The 13,763-nt window shown below is 28.4% G+C and overlaps 1 protein-coding gene across 1 annotated transcript in view; it reads right to left on the reverse strand.

The window, feature by feature from the left end:
* LOC117169174 (transcriptional regulator ERG homolog) overlaps positions 1-13,763 on the reverse strand; it is a 385,473-nt gene that overhangs the window by 265,314 nt on the left and 106,396 nt on the right. The window contains exon 2 of the mRNA XM_033355398.1: positions 12,618-12,677. Coding sequence (XP_033211289.1) covers positions 12,618-12,677 — 60 coding nt within the window. The remainder of the gene's footprint in view (positions 1-12,617; positions 12,678-13,763) is intronic.

The raw sequence follows: 13,763 nt of genomic DNA on the forward strand, positions 1-13,763 counted from the left end.
AAGAGATTAAAGGAAATCCTAAAATTCGGGATTTAGGTAGTCGATAGTAAGAAGCTTAAGTAATAGAATTTATCCTAAGAAAGTGGGTACAGACACGTTTCAAGGCAATAGACCTGCCTTCGGGTGGCCATGACGTCACTGTAATGCAGGTTCTCAATTATTTTTCTGAATTTAACTATTTTTTGAATAAAATTAAAATCCTTTTTGATTAAAATATCAAATATCACGTTTTTCGTTAAAAAATTATCTTCTTTGGTTAATAATTCCATTACATAGTTGAAAGTGTAACTACTTTGTTTAAAATTAAATTATTTGGTTGATGACTATTTAAACATTTTAGACTAGATAAATATTTTTTCAAAATTTAATTACTTTGTTGAAAATTAAGATTTCTAATTGACAATTGATTGTTTTAAGTGGAAATTTATTTCTCGACCAGATAAATGATGAGTTGTTGAAAAAATGGCACTCTTGAATTTCCTACAAAAGAAATAATTTTTTAACGAAAAAGATTACGCTTCTATCAAAGAATAAGGTAACTTTTGCACAAAAATTGGAATAGATCGAGTGTATTCTCAAATAAAATGATTAATTATTAAAAAATTATAATTAATACATGAATTTTTAACTGAAAAGATAAATTTTAAACCAAACATAAAATAGTTAAATTTTCAGTTAGTAAAATAAATTGTTAACAAAAAAAAGAACAATAAAGAAATTTTCAGCAATATAATTTAATTTTCTAGCGAAGAAATAAATTTGTAACCGAAAAAATCAATTTTCAACAATTGAGAGTACGCCTCTAACAAAAAAGACGAATTTTCACCTAAAGCTGACAGATTTTCAGCTAAACATAGAATAGTTAAATTTTCAGTAAAAAATGAATTTTTAATTAAATGAAATTCAATTTTTAATGTAATAGTATATTTTTTAACAAAAAAGATTAAATTTATATTTAAAGAGATCAATTTCCGACAAAAAATTATAACAGTAACATTTTCAGTTAAAGAAATGAATTAAACTGATTGTTTAACCAAAAAGATGATTTTTATACAAGATACATCCATTTTCAATAAAATATTTGAATTTTTAAAGCAATTTTAAACTAAAAAATCAATGAGTCACCTAGAAGATTAAATAATATCTCAGAAAATTCGTCAACTAGAAATCTTAATTTCCAAGAAAGTAATTAAATGTTGAAAAAATGTTTATCAACTAAGATGATCAGTTATCAACCAAATAAATTAATTTAAAACAAAGTAGTTTCACTTTCAACTATGTAATGGAATTATTACCCAAAGAAGATAATTTTTTAACGAAAAACGTGATATTTGATATTTTAATCAAAAAGGATTTTAATTTTATTCAAAAAATAGTTGAAATCAGCGAAATAATTGAGAACATACATTGTAGTGACGTCACGGCCACCCGAAGGCCAAGTCTATTGTCGGGAAAAGTGAGCAAAAAAATTTCGAAGTGTTCAATATCATCGAAAGAGGTAACCGTTCTCACCCCCGCTCCCATTGCTGCCATTAGGACTCATATTCACCGCTGCTTCCGATATCATAGCTTAAATTTTGAAATTTACTTGTTTAAAGCTACAAAAGAGGCCCTAAATATTATTATTCTGACCTACAAATTGGAAAATGTATTGTATGAAAATGGAGGAACACTTGCAAGAAGTTTCATCTCAGAAGCATCCCCTTAAACATATCAAATACTACACTGAAGTTGAGCTCATTTTATACTGACAGTTTGTCACGTAAATGACTTTGTCGTTTTTTTTGTTAACAGGAACCTGCATTTGTTCTATTACAAATCGCCTGATATATTTCCGTCTTTTTTTCTAGGATATTTGAGATTTTATTTTATTTGTTCAGAAATAAAAGAATTGTGCAGCTAATCCAATTTAATAGCGCAGCCGTTGATAATAGTTCAACAATAGGTACAACCTTTTTTGTGCACTATAAAATTATGAACATTTTTTCACATCACCATATTCCACCTAAAATCAACCGTTCTCGAGTAATTTTAAAAAAACATGTTATTGTTTGACACTTTCCACAATTTCGGAACTTTGCCGTGCACGTATATTTGGGGACTTTTCACAATATCTTTATAAAGCCATTGCCAACGTATCTGTGAAAAAAATGCTACTTTTACGAATTTTTTTCTCAAATCCTTCATTGACTGGACTAGTAGGCCAGCGTGGGAATCGAAAAACAGAAAATCACGGGCACGTTCGGTTTGCCCGACGTCCCGTGCCGCATCCAGGCTTATAATATCTTTGGCACGATCGAGGGTACGAGCGATCTATCGTTCATAAATATACTATATATACCTATATATATTGTGTGCTGCTGTGTGCAAGATAAGTATAACTAATGAGAGATAAAGGAATACAGAATAACTTCTATCCCCACTCCACTACTCTTCCTTCTATTCTGTGGTATACCTACACAAAAGTACGCGCTGCGCATCTATCTTTCTCTCTCTCGCTGTTAGAGAAATGTGATCTTATTGTTGAATCTTACTATTCTTTAAACTTCCAGGTTTGGTATTGCGTTGTTTAACTTTTCGGTAACTTTAATTTGCTTCATTTTCGAAACTGCGGAACCATAGAATTATTAGAACCATTAAACTATAGGAACCATATTATATTAAATTTCGATATTTTTAAATTATGTGTGAATCTTCACGTCTTTTTCAATTGTGGAACCATGGAACCACGGTACTTTGTTTATAATTATATATTTGACATATTCACATTTTATTCAAGTCTCTAGCTGATATTTTATCAAGTTTCTATGAACTATGGAATCATTCTAGGGAGTAGCAGAGGGGGGGGGGAGTTTTAACCCCCCCCCCCCAATGTGAAAAAGTGGCTTAATTTTTATTTTAAAATCATGTATAATTTGCAAAGATCACTATCCCCCTCTCCCCGAAATTTTTTTTGCCCACGCCCCTGAAACCATTGGAACCATAGAACCATGATAATTACTGTATTATATTGCATTTTCATTAATTTGTGTCTTACGCGCAAATTTTCAAGTCTCTATCTCTATTAGAACTGCATGAAAAATTAGAAAATTTTACCCGTACAGACAAAAAAGCGAGTTAATAAAAACGTGGTAAAAAATTTGTTCACGCGGAAAGCAGTTACAAATTTTTAATCTATCATTTTTTGCTTGGGTTAAAAAATTATATATAGTTTATGTATAGTTTGAAATATTATGTATAATATTTATTTGTTTTATACAAAAAAATGTTTTCATAACACATGTATCGAAAATTTGTCTTTCGATGCCCCCGTAGCGGGTGGAAAGTTGTGTTTTCAACCCTAGATTAGGAAGTAAAAACAGGCGACTGCGAAAGTAACTTAACGCCGTAACCGGTATCGAAAGAATATTCATTCTACTTCATCTGCAGTTGTCTGCAGCCATTCTCCTTCTTATCGAACCTCGTTTCGAGATTCGAGGCTAACTTCAAACTCCAACCTATATCTGTCACTGTCTACGTATTTAGAAATAATAACAACTTTGATGAGATGCAAAGAAATTTCAGGCATCTCAAGTCAAATTTTCGATGCATTTTTTATGAAAAAGTGTATGCACGACTAGGGGCGAGGCAACAATTTCACTCGTGTGATATCTGCCCTCGCTTCGCTCGGGCAGCTTACTTCACTCTCGAGCAATTGTCGCCTTTCGCCCCTTGTTGCGCAATATAGTAATGAAACAAAAAAGAATATTATATATAACACTTCACACTATGTATAAAATATACATAATTTTTCCGCCTGGGTGATAGGATTCGTTGTTCTTGTTTGGAAAACCACACGAAGGACGAAAAAATGTAAAGACGAAAGTTGTGCTACCCAAAAAACTCGAAATTTGTTATAAACTTTTGTTGTAAAGATACATTTAAAATAAAAAAATACCTTTTTGAAAAAGCGATACACGCTACAATAACATTTTATTCAACCAAATTTTTCGCCATATTCATATCTATACTGAGAGCTTTTTGTTAGAATAAATGATAAAAATTAATGAAAATTTAGTATAATATCGTTCCAAGATAGGGAAAACAGGATTTGCGTATCAAAAATTAATATAGTGGTTTTTAGCGAGAATTTAGAATTGGCAATATCAAAGTTGACAAGCGAAGTTAAAACGATAGTAATACATTTTATTCCAAATAGTGAAAACATCTTTTGAAGTTGCCGTACAAAGCATATGCAAATCTCAAACGACTATTTAAAAAATAACTCACTACGCCAAATGATTTAGCCCTCAGAAGGAGTAACGATATACATAAACTAAATACAATTAAATACAGAAACACGCGTACAGTTATTATTTTTATTATTATATACTTCATATATTCACCAAATACATAAACGCACGCTTAATCGCTATGAAAAATTAAAATCGCTGCGTCGAGATACGAATCTAACTTTCCTAAAGCACTAACGCTTGTTATCCCTAACAAATAAACCCTACGGCTAACTTACTTTATGGAATATTTGGCAAAAATCGCTGCAAATCGGCGTTGCTTGACAACTCAGGGCAGTATGACAAATATCTGGGCTGTGTTTCACGACTGATTTGATGCTTCAGACGTTTTGTTAATAGATAGATTAAACATGTTATCACTTTCAATAATTGAATTGATTTTTTATAAAATCTGGAATTGGACCGAATGGAATTTTGACCTACCGCCTCCAGTGTTCCATTGCGTTCTATGTTCGGTTCTGCGCAATCGGGCTCGATCAGGAAACGGCGAAAACATTCGAGAAGCATTCTCAAACGAAACTGAAAAATCAAGAATAACTAACGGCGCGCGCCTATTTATCTTTTTATGAAAAAGAATAAATGAAAATCCTATCTTTTCTATGTTATATAAATTTAATGAATGTTACAAAATATTAGTATGAAATAACACAAGACACCAAGGGATGAGTTCTGTATCTGAAACTGTAATTAATCTTTTATAATAGGATTTCAACGAATTCTTTATTTTTAGGTGGAAAATGAACTATTTTATTCCAAATGAGCTTTTTTATTAAAGAATTATTTACATCTAATATTTATGAATAGCATTTACTACGATTTTGTAGCTCACGTTGATGATAATCATATTCGTTAAATAATGAACTTTGCATTTTTACACCACAATTTTGATAAATCAATTTAGTAAAATTTTTAAATGCGCATTGTAATAATCAACAATGACCTTATATGTTGAAAAACACATGCAATAAGCTTGTTGCCACTTTATAAACTGTTCCCTGAAAATCTTGGTTAAGTCTCCCCAACATTAGTCCATGCGTTCAATGTCATAAAATTTTCAGTAATAACTCTTTCATTATTCCGATTTATACCAAATCATTACACTACTTTGTAAGGCAAATTTTTGCCAATTTTCAATTATTGGGCTTAGTTAAGTCTCCCACTTTCCCCTGGACTTATCACATTAAAGTTTATGAAAAACATAAATATTTTGTTTAAAATTAAAATAATAATTATTATATTTCAAATTACATTGAAATTAATGAAATATTGTATTCAAAATAACACTTTTAACAAATAACTATTTGAAAAATTATCATGTGGGGTGAAGGTGTTGTAAAAAATTTGGTTGATGGTGGTAAATGGATGGTCAAGGTGTTATAACTGTTTTACAGAAAAATAGTCTTTTGACTTAAAAGTTTAAGAAGTGGGACAAATTTTTTTATTTCCTAACTGGCAATTCTTTATTTGTTTAAAATTCGTCTTTCTAGTTGAAAAATTCATAATTTTAGTTAAAAATTCATCTCTGGTTAAAAAATTTACTATTTTTATTTAAATTCTTTTTTTTCGAAAATACATTAATTGTCTGTGTAAAAAAGTAACTTTGCTACTTTTGGTTTATATTCGAACTTCTTATAGAAAATTAATCTTTATGATTGAAAATTCGTTTCCTTATTTTACAAAGCATCTCTTGGCAGCATCTGCATTCGTTGAAATATCAAATATTACATTCTCTATCTAAAATTCATATTTGCAGGTTAAAAAGTCAACTACTTTGTTAAAAATTCATGCTGGTTCGAAAATTCAACTCTGGTTAAAAATTTAAATATATTTTTGAAAATCTTTTCTTTTTGTTTTAAGATATCTACCACTGCGTTTTTATTGAGAATTCTTTTTTTAATGCAACTCTTTTTGGTTAAAGACTAATCATTTTTGTTTGAAAATTTGGCCATTCAGTTCAAAATTTATTATATTTGTAGGTTGAAAATTTAACTATTTGGTTAAAAGTTAAACTATTCGGTGTCAAATGCAAATTTTTCATTAAAAAGCCAAATTTTTAACAAACCCGTTTACACTGTAAATGAAAAAGTTTAATTTTCAGTTTTAAAAAATTAACGAATTTGCAATCAAATAGTTACTTTTTCATCCAAAAATATAAAATTTCAACAAAATGGTTAAACTTTTAAATGAGTAGATAAATTTTCAACCAAAAACTAAAAAATATGATTATTTCAAAACAACAACAGCTGAATTGAATAAAAAAATTCATTTCAAGAAAATTAAAAAAATTTTAACCAGAGAGAAATTTTCAACTGAAATAATGAATCTTCCACAAAAAAAATTAATTTGTAAAAGGTCGTTCAACCTTAAAACAATTAGAGAAATGTTCAACAAAAAATATTAATTCTCAACCAAAGAAAGAAAGAATTTTCAACTAAAATGATGAATCTTCAACCCAAAAAAGATCCATTTTCACCCATTTAGTTTAACATTTAACCAAGTAGTCGAATGCAAACAAAAAATACAAATTTTAAACAAAATAATTGAGTCCTTAACAAAGGAGCTTTAACAAAAGATAATTCACAACTACCAAATTACAGTTATAGATGTATATATCCATATATAATCGAGCGCAAAGCTCTAGAACGAACAAAGAAAAAAGAAAAATATCTAGAAAATTGTTGAGTTTCCCACCCAAAGGCAAGTTTTAAAATTAAAGGGATACATTTTCATTGTGTTCCTGTTCAGTAAGAAAATCAAGTTTCTACCCACAGCGATGAGTTTTTAACCAAGAAACAATTTTAATCAAGACATATAAAAATGCATCTAAATTGTTGAACATTTTCAACAAAAAATTTTAAAAAACTGTTCCCTTATAGTTTAAAAATCAAGTAATTGGTTTAGAATTCGTCTTTTTGTAAAACTTTAATCTTATTGGTTAAAAATTCATCTTTTGAACATAGAATTTTTTTATGACGAAAAAATAGTTTTCTGAAAATTTAATCTAAAAACAACAAAATTTCCTTCCTGATCGATTCAAAGACTTGAATTGCAGAATCTGCCTAATGGTAAATGGATTCGATCTCCTTTGAAATAATTTTCGTAACACTTTTTTTATTGAAAATTAATTTTTTTAACAGAAAATTAAACTATGACATTTTTGGTGAAAAACTAATTTTTTAATTAAAGTTTAATCTTTTTAGTTAATAATCTAACTAATTGTTAAAAAATTTATGGATTTTGTCAAAAATTCATCTTTTTTAGTATAAAATTAATCTTCTTCTTTGAAAATTCTTCTTGCTGATTTAGGATTCAACCAATTTTCTGACAATTCTTTTTTTTTCAACATTAATTTATTCAAGTGAAAATTTAATTTTCCATTTTTGGTTAAAAAATTATTGATATTTTTAATTGCAATCTGTTTTGGTAGAGAACTCAGCTTTTTTTAATTCCACTTCTTTGAGTTGAAAATCATTTGTTTAACTAAAAACTGAACTATTCAATTTTTCGTTGAATATTAAGTTCATAATTGAGGCTTCATCTGTTTCGGTTTAAAACGAACCTTTTTGATTGAAAATTCAACTATTTTCTTGAAATTTCTTTTTTTTATTAATTTCTATAATGATAAAATCTACTTATATTACTTTTGGTTAACAAATTATATTTTTTTTAGATAAAAATCATATATTTGTTTGAAACTTGCTAGATTTTGTAGAAAATTCGTAATTTTTTGTAGAAACGTAATATTATTGGTTGAAAATTAATACTGAGTTATTTAAAAAAAAATCCTTTTTCGTTCGTCAAAAACAAATTTCTGTAAAAAAAATTTCGATTCTACTATTTTTGGTTGAAAATTGATATTTTAAATTGAAAATTGACCTTTTGTTCTCAAGAATTAAATTTTTTAATTTTTATGTTTTGGTAGAAAATTATTCCTTTTGGTTTAAAATCGACGTTTTTCGTTAAAGATTGAACTATTTGGAAATAAATTTATCTGTTTTGATGCAGTATTTAGAAATTCAGAATTTTGTTGAAAATTCGTTATTTTTTGTAGAAAAATAAACTTCTTTATCGAAATTTCATCTTTGTTTTGAGGATTCTATTTTTACATGAAAAATTCGTTTTTTTGGTGAAAAACTAATTTCTTTAAGAGAAAAGTCGATTATACCATTTATTATAGAAAAATGATATTTAAAAAAAATTGATTTTTTTTTGTTAAAAATATAATTTTTTTTAACCGTCTTTTTAAACAGGGAAATTAATCTTCGCGGTTGAAAATTCATTTTCTTCATTGAGGGTTCTATTATTATTTTTTTGAAAATTACTTCATAGTTAGTAAAAAATTAATTTATGTAAAATAAAATTGGATTATATCATTTTTGGCAGAGAATTGATATTTGAAATTAAAAATTTATCTTTTTTAGTTGAATATTCAACCTTTTGGATTGAAAATGCACATATTTCAATGAAAATTCGTTATTGCAGTAGGAAATAAGTCTTCTAGTTTGAAAATTTATTATTGTGATTCAGAACTAAACTATTAAGTTGCACATTCCGTTTTTTTGTTAAAAATTAAATTCTTTAACTAAAAATTTAACTCCTCCACTTTCGGTAAAAAATTGAAATTTTCAATTACAAATTGATATTTTTGTGCTGAAAAATCAATTATTGGTTTCACACATCGTCTTTTTTAATATAAAATTAATCTTCTTGGTTGAAAATTCATCTGTTTGTTTGAAACTTCAACTATGTATTAATGTCTTTAAGGGAATTTTTCATTATACCATTGTTGGTTAAAAACTAATCGTCTTTTGTAGAGAATTAATTTAATGGGTAAAAAATTAATCTGTTTCATCTTATTTTTAACATAAATGTCCAAATTCGACTTTTTATTGTTCTATATGGGAAAAAACGTCTTGCATAATTGACTATAAAATAATTTTTATCGCTTAGAGATTCTACTAAATAATGTATAGAACCTGCTTGATTTTAAGTGAATTCTATCTTATTCTGAATACGTTTTATAATATTGTTCTTGGATTGAAAATTAATTTAGTGGAAAACAATTTACATCTGTATAAGGTTTCTTACAATTTATAATGAAAAATTTCGTACAAAACAGATCATCTGAAAAATAACAAAAAAGGAATAAAATAATAAAAAATGTAATATAATTACATATACGTCACTGAAATATCATTTGTAAACAACTTTTTCGATTGAAAATGGTTTCATTAAATAAAAAATTAATGAAAAAACTTTTCCGATTACATTGGTATTGTTTTCTCATCAATTGCACTTCTTCAAAATAAAATAATGTATTAAGATAACTGCAAGGTTTATCAATAGTTCTTAATAAAATTAAACAAAATTTAAATTAAAAAATAAGTGATTTTCATTTTTTTTATTTTAATTAAAAATTAATTTTTTAATTTGAAAATTCGTTTTTCTGGTTACAAATAATTTTTCTTTGTTAAAATCTTATTTTGTTTATTCAGGATTGAACTATTTTCTTGATTTTTTTTGTTTGCTAAAAATTAATGTCTAAGGAAAATTTTAATTATATCATTGTTGGTTGAAAACTAATCGTTTTTTTTTTGTAGAGAATTAATTTTATAGGTAAAAAATTGATCTTTCTTTTATTATTCTTAGCATAGATGTCCAAATTCGATTATTTTGTCTTAGATTAGAAAAATGGCTTGCATAATTTACTATAAAACAATTTTAATCGCTGAGAGATTCTGCTAAATAATTTTACTTGTATTGAAAATTAATTTAGTTGAAAATTCTATTATTTGTTAAAGAAGATTTTTTTAAATAGAAAATTAATCTTTGTGATTGAAATTTCATCTCATTGTTAAAAATATAAATATGAAGACCCGATACATCCATAAACCTGAACATAATTGATTCAATCCCACATTTCTTAAACCATATATTGTTTAAAAGCACATAAAACATTGGAAGCCTATACATTTTATACAGCTGTTTTGTTGTGAAGGTCAAGTGCAAGGAGTTTGATGGTACTTTTCTGATATTGAGTAAAGTTAGTGTAACATTGTTGTATTTTTAGGTATAAGTTAATGTTTTAGTTATTATTTGCATTCAATATAAACATTAAGTATTATTCCTGTGTGCATGGAATTTGTTATAAAATTTCATTGCTGATAAAAAATGCGGTAGCAGCTTATTGAGATTTTGAGGTTAATATTACATTTTGCAATTCAAGAGCGAACAGGTCAAAAAAACGTAAAATGAAAACATAAAAGCCTATTTTTCATTTTAATCCTGATTAAAATAGTTTCTGTTTTTTCACCAAACATTTTACAAATTTAAATGAAATCTTTGTGTAATTTGTAAGAAAAATTTCAGTAAAAGCTTAACTTTCTTAAAGTTTTTGTAGTACATTTTCGTAATCTTTCATAGCAAAGAATAATATTTGATAGATTTTTGTAGATGCATACGGAACATTTACATTAAAGTGGCCAAAGTTATATAATTCTGCGACCAGCAGTTCGCTTTTGTATTCTAAAATTAATTCCTAACCTCAAAATGTCAAAATTTGTTATCGCATTTTCCACCAGCAATGGACTTTAATAACAAATTCCATGCTTTATAGAAATATTACTCAATGTTAATGTTTATATTAATAAAAAATAATAGATTAAACATTAACTTATAATTAAAAATATAATAACCCTACCGATAGAAATCTCAGAGTATATACTAAAGATTCTCAAGGCTCTGAGAAGCTCGGAGAAATTCTCCGCAAGCACTAACGTAGATATATTTAATGGTTCAGATAGCTCGTTCAAATGCTTTAAAGGCTTTAAAATGTTCTTTCCGAACTTGAAATAAAAATACGATCATAAATAACAAGCAGAGAGGCTTAAATTGAAATAAGAATTCGATCATAAATAACAAGCAGAATCCCTGTATTGCGATTGCAGTGGTATGGGTGGAAAGGTGGTGGTAGTAAAGGAGAAGCGTCGATTCGTATTATCGATTTCTAATTTTGATTCGAGTCAGTGATCCAAAAATACTTGCGCATGCTTGAACTATGCAGCGCTTATTAGCTCTAGTTCGCGTACGTATTTAAAAATCAAGTACAGACGCGCACCGTAGCCAATGAACGTCACTCAAATCCAAGCAAGCGCGGATCAAGCCAGCTCCGTCGCGTGTAACGTTCCATTACTGTCTAACTCACGGCGACTCACGAGTGTTCCTTTCGCACGCGTGTAGCTGTCAAAGAACGAGCAATCGTGACAATTTTTTCAATATTTTCCAACTCTGTCTAACCCATCCATAACTCGTGTCTCACGCATATGGCTATGAAAATCGAGTAGTGTGACAATCGTAATCGACAATATCGTTTAGAGATTTCATATTAAGGATGATTTCGTAGTTTGCTATGTGTCTCAGGTTTCTGTCAACTTCATATTCACAATACCAATTTCTAAAAAACGTATTCGATATTATGATATTTACTATTCTTCTTATTCAAATTATTTTTCGAAAACTCAGTAAAAAATAATATCATTTTTTCATAGTGTTAATTCTTGAAATGTAAGTTCATAATATTTTGTATTTAGAATACTACTTTGTCGGCTTCGTGTTTTAAATGCTCGTATGATAATACTAAACTGCGGTAGTGTAATACTAATAAATGTAATAAAACCTCGGTTTTCCCTATTTTGGAACGATATTAAACTAAATTCTAATTCATTTTTTTTATTCTAAAAAAAGGTCTCTCAGTGTAAAAATTTTCTTAGAACCACTTTACTCTAGGATGCATATTTTTGATTCAGTTCGTAAAAAATAGGATTAAAACTAAAAAAACTAAATTTGTGGAAAAACGATACAAGTTTCAATCAAATGTATAGTAACTATGTTGCAAACAAAACACAGAAAAAACGTCTCTTTCAATACCAATGTATATAATTCAGTGAAATTGTATAAATGTATTGAAATGGTACATTTTTCAAGGTAACCCAGAGTAAAATTCATTGCATGTAAGAAACAAATAATGAATTGAATAAATGAATATGCGGGTTAAATACGAAGACCCAGCGTGAGAGCCAACAGTTACGTGCCCTAGGCGCGCTCAAACATGCGAGGTGAGCCGCGCGCGCACCGTGTGATCAGAATGTGCCCGCGCACCGGGCAGATTTTTTCTAATAATATTTTTGTGATCGACGTGTGAAAATGCAACAGTCATTAAAGAATTCTAGTGTAATTTCTCTAAGTTAAAAAGTAATATGAAGAAAAAACCATTCGACGGAAAAGCTGTAATGATAATGATAATTGCGGTAGTAAACAGAAGCTCACCCTGTCCTGGAGCAGGCGAAGTTGCGTGGCTCCAGCCCCCTTTGTACGAACTACTGGCATCTGAAAAAATATGGCTCGTAATGAATCCAATTAAGTTTACCTATTTGGTTTCGATCATTGCGAATCAAATTTAATTATTAGGGATCAAAACATTCAAGCATATCATTAATCTATTATTCTGTCATCCCACATTGAATCCCAGTACCTGCACTTTGGATAAGTCAATTAGACTGTAAAAATCGGATAGTCAGATTCACTACTTCATATTGTTATAATTTTAAGTTAACTTGTTTGATGGTCCAAGAAATAATTTGGACAGTTTTTGATGCTGTATAAGATAAGGATCTCAAAATATACAGTACTTGAAGTCCGCTTTACTACTTCAAATTGTAAGGAGGAATATTAATAAAACTCTCAGCTTCAATAACAATTTTAATTATTACTGTTGAACATGTAAACTGTTATGAGTAACTCCTTTTTATAGCAACCATACCGATAGAAATCTCTGAGTATATTCTAAAGATTCTTTAGGTTCAGAGAAGCTCAGAGAAATAGTCCGCAGGCACTGAGGTAGATATATTTAAAGCTCCAAGTATCTCTTTTAAATGTTTTAATCCCGAGTAAAAATGCTTCGACTTGAGTTCGACTTGGTTATGTCTTGGGTTCGTCTTCAAGACATCGATGTCTGGCTGCGTCTTAAAACTTAGTCTAAACATAGGCCTTCGTCTTACTTTTATGGCCACGACAGTTAAAACGGCGTTCAAATTGTCTCAAGTCAAGCCTTGTTTTGGCTAAGACGACGTTTACTTGACTCAAGATGAGCCTTGTCTTGGCTGAGACTATTGAACCTTTTTTGGCTCATAAATGAGATTAAAATTGATGAATGAAAAATTTGTAATTATTACATTAGTTATTTATAATTTAAAAAATCAGAATCGGTGGGTCTGACCGAGTATAACCCTTAAAAATTTTCTTCAAAAAAATAAAAATTGTAACTTTCTAGAAAGATCTCCTAAGCCGTTAGAAATACGTAAAAACAAACATTTTCATTATCATCGTCAAACAAGTATAATACAAATAACAATCCGTAAATAAGTTGATTTAATATATATATATATATATAATTAAAAATTTGTCATAAGGACA

This window comes from Belonocnema kinseyi, chromosome 3 (assembly GCF_010883055.1).
Source record: "Belonocnema kinseyi isolate 2016_QV_RU_SX_M_011 chromosome 3, B_treatae_v1, whole genome shotgun sequence".
Classification (NCBI taxonomy): domain Eukaryota; kingdom Metazoa; phylum Arthropoda; class Insecta; order Hymenoptera; family Cynipidae; genus Belonocnema; species Belonocnema kinseyi.